This window comes from Phoca vitulina, unplaced genomic scaffold (assembly GCF_004348235.1).
Source record: "Phoca vitulina isolate PV1807 unplaced genomic scaffold, GSC_HSeal_1.0 scaffold7, whole genome shotgun sequence".
Taxonomy (NCBI): Eukaryota; Metazoa; Chordata; class Mammalia; order Carnivora; family Phocidae; genus Phoca; species Phoca vitulina.
The window spans coordinates 24,935,473-24,948,452 of NW_022589710.1; the positions used below are offsets into that span (position 1 = coordinate 24,935,473).

Genomic DNA, 12,980 nt, shown 5'->3' on the forward strand with positions numbered 1-12,980 from the left:
GGGAGAGGGAGAAGCAGGCTTCCTGCTGAGCAGGGAGCCCGACGCGGGGCTCGATCCCAGGACCCTGGGATCATGACCTGAGCCTAAGGCAGAGGCTTAAACGACTGAGCCACCCAGGTGCCCCTGACATCTAGTTTCTGAATTAATTTGGCAAGATTTCCCATCCTATGGAAATCAGCCAAATAATTAGATCTTTTAAGAGTATAAATATTTTTTCTCTAGTTGAGAGTTTTTATCAGCTCTCTTACTTGTTACCTTCCTCACTCTGTGTTATTTCTACTACTATTATTATTTATCTAATGTTATATTTTTTATGGAAAACAATTCCTAGGAAGCTAGGCCATGTCACTTTTCCCTTGAGTTCCACATTTCTGTGCAGTTGCTCTGATCTCCGGAGAAACCATATTTGCAGCTGGCTGGAGTTAAGAGTTCCTTTTCCCGGGAAGGAAATGTGCAAGTTACAAGAATGACACAAATAGGGACTGGGAAACAATCTTCCTGCTTTCATCTGCATTATGGCCTGAACCAGCTCTCTGGAGACAATGAATTAATCTTTAGTTCATAGTTTCAGAGAATGCTTTCACAATTTTATTAGCAGTCCCCATCTGTTCGGGATGGCAAGTCCTATTGATCACTTGAACGTTTTTATTTTGTTAAGTGGCAAATTTATTAAGGTCATTCCTTGGGATATGTCACTGACACCTATTCGGAAAAGGTGAATTTGAGAATGGACTGTTGTGTCCCTCTGAGTGCTTAAATTTTTTCAGTAGTATAGAGTAATCCATGATAGCTTATATAAGTTTAAAATTTTGTTCTGCCTATCCACAACTACATTTCCCATCCCATCTCTAGTAGACCAATATCTTCCCTCCACTCAGCTCATGTAACACAACCAGCAGCAAGAACTGAAGTTAATCAAAGTGAATTTCATTATTTTATCCAACTTGACCTTGACACCCTTTATCTACCTCCATCCACCCCTCCATCTTACATGTGGCTCTTTAAAATTTTTTATTTATTCTTTTTAATAAATACTTTTTTTTAAAACATATAACGTATTATTTGTTTCAGGGCACTGGGTGTTATATGCAAACAATGAATCCTGGAACACTACATCAAAAACTAATGATGTAATGTATGGCAATTAACATAACATAATAAAATAAACAAACAAACAAACAAACAAACAAATAAATAAATACTTTCACTCATACTATTTTCTCTCCTCATGGGATCTGCAGGGATACCACTAATGAATTTTTAGTCTAAGTAAACAGTAACATTCTCTCTCTTATATTTCAGAAATTCTTTCTTGAGTATAATTTATACCTTCCCATCACAGCTTAAAACAGTTTCCCCTAAGTATAAGGTAGTCCTTTTTTTCTATGTAAGGTACAAGTACTCTTAAGATGCAAGCTTGAAGAATTTATTCTTCACAGGTCCTATTGGTCAATGCGAGGAGTTTGTACATGTACCATTATTTCTTTTTTTTTCTTTTTTAAGATTTTATTTATTTGACAGAGAGAGACACAGCGAGAGAGGGAACACAAGCAGGGGGAGTGGGAGAGGGAGAAGCAGGCTTCCCGCGGAGCTGGGAGCCCAATGTGGGGCTCGATCCCAGGACCCTAGGATCATGACCTGAGCCGAAAGCAGACGCTTAACGACTGAGCCACCCAGGCGCCCCCATGTACCATTATTTCTAAAGCAAGATGGCCAACTAATGTTTGTGAGTTATAGGTGAAGTGCTTTGGCCATGAGATTCATCTAGTAAAATAACAAATTCTCTTGTTTTTTTTTTTCCTAGAGTAGAATATTATCCCCTATATTATCATTATATTTACTGAAACTTAGAGGCATTTAAATTAAGGGAGAACATTTTTAATTTCTCACATGCCACCATTCTCCCACATGATGATAGGCAAATATTTCCCCCCTTCTCTTGATACCACTCTCTGTACTGTAATTAATTTACCCACATGTCAACTAATCATTTCAAAGACCAGTATTGAGGCTTTGAGTTTTTAATCAAGAAAAGGATAAGTTAGCCCTATTAAATAAATAAAACATGTACCTGTTTTGAGGAAGGCTTGAGATTTTAACAGTAAAACTGAACTTTCCATTCCAAAAGTGTGAATGCCACCAATAGCCTCATCAATAAACATTGAGTGGAATATGCAAAGCATGCTCTTAGTGTGTAGAATACTACATCCCTGTACAGAGAAGTTGGTGAAGAAATACAAGTCGTTTGGAGAGATACGCATATTGGTGTGGTCCCACTCACACAGGAGAACATTTACAGTTTATGGTGGGCCGCAGTAAAAGTGGAGCATACAACATGGTATTTTGTAGGCTGTGAGGTGCAGGGAGACACAGTAGATTACTCTTTCATCTTCGAAGTATGTGTTTAGTGCCCTCTGGAGGTAAGGAATGTCACTCATGTCTGAGTTGCTGCAAAGGGCCTTAAAGAAGGTCTGTGACTGCCCTCCATTGACATTGCCAAAGTGGGTAAAGAGGGTTCAGAAGAGTGTCCCCTAACTTTGGTGAGCTCCAGCTGTGTGTGGTGGCATCCTGGTGACTCCGTGGGCACCCGGGCATTCTGTCCCGTACCGTCCCTGTGTGACTTTTGCTCCTACATAGTAGGAAGCAGAGGATCACAGCATTTGCCAGATGAATTCCCCATTAATGATAGCCTTATAATCAATAATAATTGTGGTTAAAATTTTAGAGTTGGCCCCCCAAGGGCAGTCAAAGGTTTCAAGTGTTCCAGTGTGCCTAATTTTTCCAAATGTCTTCATTGAAATGGACTTACAGAACTCATTGCCAGTAGTTTTATTGGGTTTGAGCTGATTATTGGCTTAAATTTGTTGCTTTTTCTTTCTAATAATGGCTGTAGCCTGTCAAATCCTATCTAATTATTTAAAAAAAATTTGTAAGCTTGGATAGGTCTGTCTTCCACCCTCCCTCCCTCCCTCTCTCCCTCTTTCTTTCTTTCTTTCTTCCCCATCCCCCAGCCCAATCTGAATCAAAGGGTTACTAGCCTGTTTTGAGGCAATGGCAAAATAGCTTAAGTAAGCATTTGACAAGCCAATAATGTCCCTAGTGTAAATGTGTACTCTGACTGATATGCCATATAATTAATTTTTTTAATAAACATAATGGGAACATGACAGACAATACATGGTAAATAATAATAAAGACAATGATGACAATAGTGATAATGATTCTAACAAAACCCAACAGTACATTTGGGTTCAAAGTCAAACATTCTATATATAGTTACAATTGGGGTGTGGGGGTCCTCTGTAAAAATGAAAAGCTATAAAAAACAACAAACTTTATCATTATCTTTTAGCATTCTTGCTAATTTTGTTGGTACGTTCTTTGGCCAACCACACATGGAAATTAAAGATTAGACTTTTTCAGAATATTTTTAATAACTATAACTTTTTTCCTTCCAGAGAATCTTAGAATTAAAAGGTAACCAAGAAGACTCCTGTCACCTTGTACTATTCAACATATGAATTTACTCTAAAATATTGGAGCAAATATACATTTAAGATGATTGTAGAATTATTTCAAATTCTGAGTATTACATAAATAAAAATCATTCTCAGAAATGACATTTGTAAGTTTCCTGAGAAAAACACGGATCTCATTAATGGCATATGTAAGCATCGTCACAAATTCCCTGTGCAGATCACAGACAGTGAGGATATTTTAAGGCCTTACTCAGGTCAGGAAGGCCCAGGAAGAATGGTAACAAAACATATAGTTCAAACAAGATACCTGGGGGATCAGGTTTACTGTTCTTATTGTGGGGATATTGCCCAAGTAGTCCCAAACACGAATCAGTAGTATTTCTTGAAAGCTCAAAAGCATTTTTCCCCTTCAGTAGCTTTCTGACATTTGATTAGTTCACTACATCCCCAAAATAGATATTTGTCTCCCAGTGTTGTTTTTTTCAAACCACAGAATAGTATTAAACATAATTTATATTTAAAATATTCTTAAAATATGGTCACAGCTCCATACATATATCTCAAAGCCTTTTTTTTTTACTAACTTTAAAAACAGCTCACCAAACTTTGTGAATTATTTTATAGGATGATCAGTTAAAAATGCAAGTCACTTTCCTAGGTTCAGAGGCAATCACACCTGCGTATAGACTAATTCTACACCACTCTGGTATTCTGGTATTAATGGAAAATAAGCTCCTAGGAGCACTTCTTCGGCGTGCTGGGTGCCACCACATTTCCAGGCATTCTCTCTCAGTGCTAACAACATTTCCTGAGGACTGTGCTAAGTGCTTGGCAATGCTCTGTGAGGTGGTGACCATTCTTGGCCTGATTTTACCCGCAGGTGAAAGTAACTGAGCCAGAGACTTGCCCACAGTTAGAGACCTAGTAAGTGATAAAGTGTGTCCTCACACCCCGTTCTCTATGACACAGAAGCTGGGCTCTTCACCTCTCAGCTCCGGTTTGTCTCAGAACCAGAACCATCCAATCTGCTCAAGCAATCCGTGCTTTCAGAGAGGGGCATGAGGAGATTATAAAGACAGTCTTTATCCACACTCCCTTTCCAGCATCCCCAGCCTTTTGGATTGCTCAAGAAGAGAAAGTTGCCAGAAAAATACACACACAACTCCCCTCTTTGTCAGCGAAAAGCAGGCCCCGAGAGAACTCTGCCAAGGGGAGCGGAAGACCATAAGATTATCCTTGCCGGACTGTGAGTGATGGGTCAGCCAACAAAGACAGAAAGAAGTACTGTGCTTGGCAAGGGATGTCTATAAAAGGCCAGTCTTTTCTCACAAATCTGAGTAGCAACAGAAATGACAAGAAAGGGGAAGGCAGGAGGAGAAAAGCAGAGGGAGGGAGAGAGACTTGGAGGCTGGCGTCCGCTTCTGGCGGTTTTTAGCAGTGACACACAATCCGCTGAAAACAGCAGAGAAACAAATCGCTCACGACAGAAGACAGAGCAGCTTTGCTGCCGTGGGGGACAACCAGCCACCTGCCTCTTGTTTCCATGGCCCTTCGGGATCTGGGGCAGGGCACTCCAGGCTGGGCGGGGCGGGATGAGAGCAGGCAGCTGCCTCGGCTCAGAAGCCCCGGGCGCATCGGGGTGCCCCGCTCTGCGGCGGTCACCAGTACGGACAGACAGTCGCCGGACCTGGAGTCTCGGCAGTGAGGAGCAGCCGTTCCGGGGCGGTCTCTGCTCCCCCAGCACAGCCCGTAACGGGTTCTCACACAGTCCCAGCCTGCGGGGACGGCACTGAGCGGGGCTCCCGGGGGCCCTCACGCCCCTCTCCTGCTGTTCGGTATGGATAAATGGTGCTTTCTCAATCTGCGCTTCCCCGTTCTGTCCAGACCGCTGCCCTTAGGGCCCCCCCATGCAGAAAACCTGCAGTGGCCGCTACAGGCGCCGTACGACTGATCACCAACGGTTCACCGTGTTCTGTTTGAAGATACCAAGAAAGTGTCTGCAATGTCTTAAAAAAGAGTTTTCCACTGAGGAAAAGTTAACATTTGGTGACTACATACTAAAATGGTTGGTCTACTATCGAGAGGGAAAATCCAGCCGCCCAGCTCATTTCCTACAGCCGGTGTGGTTTTACCTTAGAGAGCTCCGTGTGATTCAAGGGGTATTTGAGTTCCGCTGTAACCATAAAGGTTTTAGGTTTCTGAAGGGTGTGAAATGAAGGGCTACAGTGGCCATCTGTTAGTAATGTCAGAGCAGGTGACGGAAACAGGTTTGAGTCCGTTCTACGATGAGCCGAAGAGGGTCTTCCAGTTTAGACCCACCACTAAGAAACAGTAATGGCATCTCTGGAAGGAGTGTTACCATCAGCAGCCTTGGTTTCCTGTCCAAACCAACAGGCTGAGGCTCTCAGAACATTAGAGCCCTGTGCACTTTTCTTTCCCAACTCCTGCGTCAGATTTAACTTCAAGCCGTGCAATTTTCTTTATCAAGGCACCTGCTGTGCCTCTCCTTGATAAAAGCGTGTGCCGCCGCTGCCTCCTCAGGAACGCTCAGAGAGCCGCGGCCCTGACTGAGCACCAGAGGGGGTCAGGCCAGCAAACTTCATCATGGGGCATAGCCCTCAGGAGTGCTTTCCGGCTTGGACCTTGTTATCCCAGCTCTGCCTCCTGCCTGGTGCAGTTCCACAGGCCCTCTCATCGTGACACCTGAGGCAGGGGAGAAAGGTTTATATTCCAGCCACATCACTGCCCTGACTTTGGGGAAGGAAGAAGCAGGTGTGTGGCCCTACCTGTGTTTGCAGCAGGTGGGTGGTGGAAGGGGGAGCCTCTTAGAGGAGGAAGCAAGATTGGGGTTTTCTTACTTTTGGAGAAAACTGTTACGTTTCCCTGGGGAGCAGTTGTTCTAGATCAGGCTGCCTGGCCCCCTGCCTTCTGGCAGCAGCCCCCCCCCCCCCCCCCCCCAGAGCTCAGGGTCCCAGTGTGTGGCTGAGGCACACAGTAGAGTTGGAAGATTGGTGATTCTGTTGCTCAGGGCTCAGCATTGCCAGTTTTACTGTGGGTCTTGCCCAGGACTCATGCCCTAGTTAGCAACTAGTTTATTGCCTTGTTTCTGGTCACCACAAGATGGGTACTGGCTCAGCTTGAAGCTTCCCTGCCACGAAGCTTGAGTCCCAAATCTTGTAAGCTGTGTTCTCTTATTTCTTCACTTTGAAACTCTTCCTTGGTTCTCCTACTGGAATCCCATTTGTTTAGAAATGGGCCTTCCCCTGTTCTTCGGGGACTATAGCCTGTTCCAAACCTGCTGGGGGTATCTGATGCTTATGGGGCCTTTCACGAGCTCCCTTGAGGTCGTATCCATTCTCTGCTGCCCACTATTGAAGCTCCATGCTGTTGACTGCCTAACCGCACCAGAGAGCCTGTAGTTAGACCTCACCTCTCCCTCTACCCTAATCAGGCCAGCACTACAAACCCCTTATTCTCCCCCCACTGGTAGCTACCCCAGGGCTTATGGCAAAGCATGTGGACCTCTGCTGACTGCCTGCTTCCGAGCTCCCTCCTACTGGGTCCTTCCCATCTCTCCAGCCTGCTCTCGCATCTTGTTGCCCTGCTCCAACGGGGCAACGGATGCGGTCTCAGATGTCTCCAGGAGGACCAATCATTTTGCCAATGGGGCCCCAGACTCATAATCAATTGATTCCACGGTGTGATGACAGAAGTCCGTGCAGCTGTCCAGTTGTATAGTTCACTTCAGAAGTGAAGACAAATCTTGTTTGTTTTCTGCAAAGTACGGCTTCCATTCCTATTTCAAAAATACCTTTGCCTCTGTATGGTCACTCTGGCCACCCTGTCTAGAATTTCAACCCCCTTCCCCAGTATTCCCCAGTCCTTATCCCTTATTATTTTTCTTAGTGCTTTTTACTAAATACTGTATATTTTACTTACTTATCCTGCTTACTGTTTATCCCTTCTGGTGGAATATAAGCCTCATGAGGGCAGTAATTTTTATTTATCTAATTGTGCCTGTACCCAGAGCAATTCTTGACCCAGGGGAGTCACTCAACAAATATGAGTGAGGTAAATGAGGGTGTGCATGATGAATGAAGGGATGCTGGCTCCTTGCCCTCCAGGCCACTGGCCACCCAAGACTGTGGGCATCCGGCCTACTCGTCTAGCCTGTCCATCCTGGCCCTGGGAGCCTGGCTCCTCAGCTTTCTGCTCTCCCCATGGCACAGCACTCACCTTCAGCTTGTGTTCATGCTCCTTGTTGACACGTGCAAGCAGCTGGGCTTTCCTTCTGTTGAGGGCATCGATGAGGGCATCACATTGGGCCACCAGGCAAGCCTCAAACTCCACGCTGTTCTCCTGTGTGAGACAGTACATATCTTAGCCCCAAAGTACCTGGGCTCCTTGGGCTGCCAGAAAAAAATGGAGCTCCCCTGTCCATTTGTGGGGTGGAAATCCCTGCTGAAGGAGATGAAAAGGAACTCTGTCTACAATGCACATTTAGCCTTTTTTAAATAACCGGATAAATTTCATTCTACAGTGGTAGTGTCCTCTTGAATTTTACATTGAGAAGGATAAATATTACTTAATAAATTCATTTTTACCAAAAGGAAATCATCTCCACAGTTCACATTATATTGTGTAAAATAAAGCTTAGTTTGTAGAGTTGAACATGAATCCTTCTGAGGGCTGGTGTATGTCCACTTATGGATGGTGGAAGGTGGCATTCGGAGAGGCTGGCTGCCTGAACAGATTGGGTATGGTGGAGGCATGAGAGTTAAAGAATCATTCAATTCAAGAGGAGAGAGAAGAAAGAGGATGGCAGTGGTCTTCAATATTGTTTTAAACAATAATCCAATGACAATAGAAGTTTATAAGAGTAATCATGGGCAAAAGTACTCGCTCCTTTCATTAAGGAAAGCAAACAGTTAATGCACATAGGCGGTCAAGAACAATTAGTATATGTAACAGTCATCACCCAGCTGTAAAAGTCAAGCCATGAACCAACCGCTTGTGGGAGAAAGCTAACCATATTCTAAATGAATTATAGCTTCTCCATGATGTTTAAATTGAATGCCGGATCTAACTATTTACTTGATTTAAACTTATACATGCCATAGACATTTCTTTTAAGCAATTCTCTCCTAAATCATAAACATTTATGAACAGTCATCTTTTCAATACGTTACATATGTAATTTTGAGTGTCAAACCATAATCTGCAAAACAATTGTAATTTATAGCAAATGGAAGATGAATTCTCACATATACACGAATAGCACTGAAAAAATAGCATCCAACTGAGTCAACTGTAAGCTTGGCAAGGAAAGAACAGCTTAGCCTATCAAATTTTAATTTATTCCCAAAGTCATAAAGAACTGTGTCTCTTAATATGAGGACATACTGATAGGTATCTGATAACTTCTCAAATGCAAGGTCTTCTTCGTTTAAGGTGTGCATTAGTAATTGCTAGAGCAATGACTTCTACATGTGAAATTTTGGCTTTCATGACAATTGCTTTTGAGTACTCGGAGAAGTCCTATAGAAAACATCATTTAAGAGCTCTCTATGTCCCATGCAGGGTAATATTGGGAGGATGAGGGCAGCCTTCTTACAGGTTCTGATGTAGAGCACAAAGAAAGCTTTGCTCGTTGAAGAGGCAAAAGCAAAGAAAGGACTGACCTATAACCTCTGCTGGCCTGGAAAACAGAAGGAAGTGTCCAACTGTTAGGTTGTTAGTGAATCAAAAGCTTTAACATGAGCATGCATGCAAAAAAGGGTGAGGAAATCAGTGTGAGAGGCTTTGAAAGGCTGGCTTATATTTAAAAAGATATTTCTACCTTGACATGAGTTAAATATTAACTCAGAAAGCAATTTACTGGAGGCCAGAGGGAAGGTTATTTCTGTGAAGCAATCTCAAAATGTAAGAACAGTAAACAGTGCAGAAGGTCATTATTTAAGGATCTCGTGCATTTTATGGCTTCTTCCCTTTAGCAATAGTGGAGAATTCACGAGCTCTCAAATGCTGGCTGATCTGTGGGTCACTGTGTCCAAATAAAGCAATCTGAAATTATAGCTACCGGGGGGGGGGGGGTATCTTGGTTGGAAAATATTTAAGTATCTAAGTAGAGAAGAAGCATTACTATGGGCAAGAAGGAAGGAAAGGAGGGAAGGAGGCAGGAAGGAAGGGAGGGAGGGGAAAATGTGACCCCTTTGTTACCATTGGATAAAACATAATTACTGCAAGGTGGTTTGCAAACCTGTAGAGTTTAAAAAACTCAACAATTATGACTCCGAATTCACAAAGAGATCTCTTTCTAAATCCACAGTAGTAGAGAATTAGGACCTCAGTGCTGAAGACAGGAACTATTTGGAAAACCAGGTTGTGTTGCTGGCTGGTTGGCAAAATATAACCACCTTGAGAAGGGGGCATATTTGAAGCTGATCTGTACATGTGTTTGTATTAGAAGAGACAGAGCAGAAAATAATAACTGGAATTTCCCCACAATACAGAAAAGTAGAAGAAACAAATTTCCCCACAACGCAGCTACATCTGAACCCATGGCATTTGCTTTCTGTCTCAGGTGCTGCCGATACCTGGATCTGCTGGACCATGTTGCGGAGCTGCACCAGAAACTCCTTGGCTTCTTTGGCCCTGTCTGATAGTCCGTTCAGCGCCTGGGAGAGCTGGCTCTGCGAAGATAAAGAAGGAAACCGTGGAGCTGTAATCACAGGAAGTAGCAACAAGGTTGTAGAAAGTCATTTCAATCCAAAACCCAAGAGTCCTCAACCTCCTCAGATTCTTCTTGTCAGAGCTTGGGACACCAACATTTGTATGTGAGGATTCTGTAACGACCTCCAGACCCCTTCCACAGGCTCCTGAGAACTTTCTCCTCTGAAGCAGGGACAATTCCTGCCCATTGCGGAGGCCCTCACCAGCTGATATCTGCCTGGAATTTCCTCATCTCATTAATTCATTGATTAATTGAGCAATGATTTATCTAATTTGATATTAAAAGAAGACAGTGAGTCAGATGATTGGTCTGGGCCTGGGGCAGGAAGAATAGAGAGTCAAGAACAGGATGAGGAAGGGAAGGGTTAGAGCATTGATGTGATACTCTGGGGCCTCTTCAGTGTAATGACAGATACAAAAGCCACGACCACATTCCTCCTCATCAAGCTCACCTTCCTGCTCCCAATTACAGCCCTGTTGCCCTAACTCCTCTCCATTCCCAAACCAAGGCAGACTCTCCTCCCGATTTCACACACTGTCCCGTCCATATGGGAGGCAATTCTGCTGGGGGGCCAGGGGTGCAGGTAAGCACTTGCTTTTTCTCCAGCCTCCCTGCCTGCTGGGGTGGCCATGGGACACACTGCTAATTGATGAGATTGAAGTGGAGCTTGGCTGCGGGTGAGGAAGGGTCTGAGAAAGCTCTTGCTTTTCTGCTCACATGAGACCAGTGTGGCTGGTGCAGCCTCTGCCCTTGTGTTCCTGACTTTATGGCAGATGTCTTATGATTCTCATTGAGAAGGCCAACATGGTAAGGGAGGAGGGGTGAAAGAAGAAGGACCCTGGTTCCAGGGGCAGCTTTGAGCAGCCGAACAACACCTGAAGTCTCCTACCACTAGGCTCCTTGTCTATGGGGAACATTAACTCCTAGTTAAGTTCCCGTACTGAGGTTTCCATTACTGACAGCCACTACCATTGTACTTGATGCAAAAGTTCTTCTCCTAGCAGCCTGGGCATATCCTCCCGTCTCTCCTGTAAATTACAGAGACAAACTCCTTTCCCACAACACCTTCTTTGAAAACTAAAGCCCACTCCCCTCCTTGCCAACACAACCCCTCAACCACTCTCCCCTTTCAAGTAAAAGGGCAGAATCTTAAGATTATATCTCTCGGTCTAATGAATGTTTCTCTGTCTCTTTTTAAAAAATTTTCAATCCAGTATAGTTAACATACAGTGTTATCTTAGTTTCAGGTGTACAAGAGAGTGATTCAACAATTCTATACATTACTCAGTGCTCATCAAGTTAAGGGTACTTTTAATCCCCTTCATCTTACCATATGATCCAGTAATTCCACTACTGGGTATTCACCCAAAGAATATAAAAACACTAATTTGAAAAGATATATACACGTCTATGTTTATTGCAGCCTTATTTACAATAACCAAAATATGCAAGCAGCCCAAGTGTCCATCAATAGATGAATAGATAAAGAAGATGTGGCATATACATACAATGGAATATTACTCAGCTATAGAAAAGAATGAAATCTTGCCATTGACAACCACATGGATAGAGCTAGAGAGTATATGACTAGCTGAATGTTTTCCTCTTATATTTGCCTTATTAAATACAAAGTTGGGCACTGGATCTCTTTAAAAATATGCATGCCAAATGCTTCATAGAAGCAATGTGGAGTGGTAGAAAGAACATAAGCCTTGGAAGGGCTCAAATTCTGCCTCTACTTTACTAAATGTGACCTTGAGAGAGTCACCTGTGCCTGAGTTACTCCAATGTAAAAAATGGGAAGCAGAATAATGTTTTGTAGTTGGGTTATTGTGAGGGTTTAGTGCATTCACCAATGCAAAAGCTCCTGCTAGCTATGGGTAATGGTTAAGGGAACTACTCTGAATTCATAAATGCTACCAGTTATTGGCTGTTCAAACTTTTTTTACATAGTTTTACCTCCTCCATAAAATGAGAAGAATATTACTATTCTTGGGTATTATGGGCATTGCATGAGATACTAATTTAAAGCCAGAACCCCTCTGGTGCATGGTACATGCTTAATAAATGTTGGTTGTTATTAACTTAAAAAAAAAGATTTTATTTATTTATTTGAGAGGGAGACACAGAGAGTGAGCATCAGCTGGGGGGAGAGGAGCAGAGGGAGAGGGAGAAGCAGACTCCCCGCTAAGCAGGGAGCCCGACACAAGGCTTGATCCTGGGACTCCAGGATAATGACCTGAGCCACCCAGGTACCCTGGTTGTTATTAACTCTTATTCACCTTCTTCCATCCTGCTCACAAACACCTGCAGACTGACTGGGGAGATTTGCAGAGCAGATTCCTGGAACAGGATCTGTTGGAGAATATCCTTCATCACTTGTACTTTGATCTATGTACTCAGACTCAGGGAGGCTAGACCAACACAGCTGAGTAAGAAAAAGCACAAAGTGAGCCTATGATGCTGGAAGGGCTACTCAATTATTTATTACCAGGTCTCAGCTGCATCTATTATTTGGGGTAAAAGTTTTCTCCTCAAGAACTTTTTCCAAGAGCCCAGGGGGTGAAGGAGGGTGGGAGGGTCTCATTTAGAGGAGCAGGCAATACAATGAGAGGCATATTCTAAAGGAGACATTTTTCATTGTTACTTTAGAATTCATATCCCTTCTTTTTCTGAATGAGCAAAAGTTTGCTGGCTACCATAGTTTTCTTCCCCCTTTTATTATAATCTCTGCCTTAGTAAACACATTTGGATGTTGGAATATAGAA

The 12,980-nt window shown here is 43.3% G+C and overlaps 1 protein-coding gene across 9 annotated transcripts in view; it reads right to left on the bottom strand.

Annotated features, from left to right (window-relative positions):
• The window catches only part of TRIM9 (tripartite motif containing 9), a 110,423-nt gene that overhangs the window by 38,752 nt on the left and 58,691 nt on the right, over positions 1–12,980 (bottom strand). For all 9 annotated transcript variants that reach the window (XM_032405093.1, XM_032405096.1, XM_032405092.1 and 6 more), the window contains exons 2-3: positions 10,076–10,171; positions 7,716–7,838 (exon numbers count right to left, since the gene is read on the bottom strand). In XM_032405093.1, the coding sequence (XP_032260984.1) occupies positions 7,716–7,838; positions 10,076–10,171 (219 nt within the window). The remainder of the gene's footprint in view (positions 1–7,715; positions 7,839–10,075; positions 10,172–12,980) is intronic.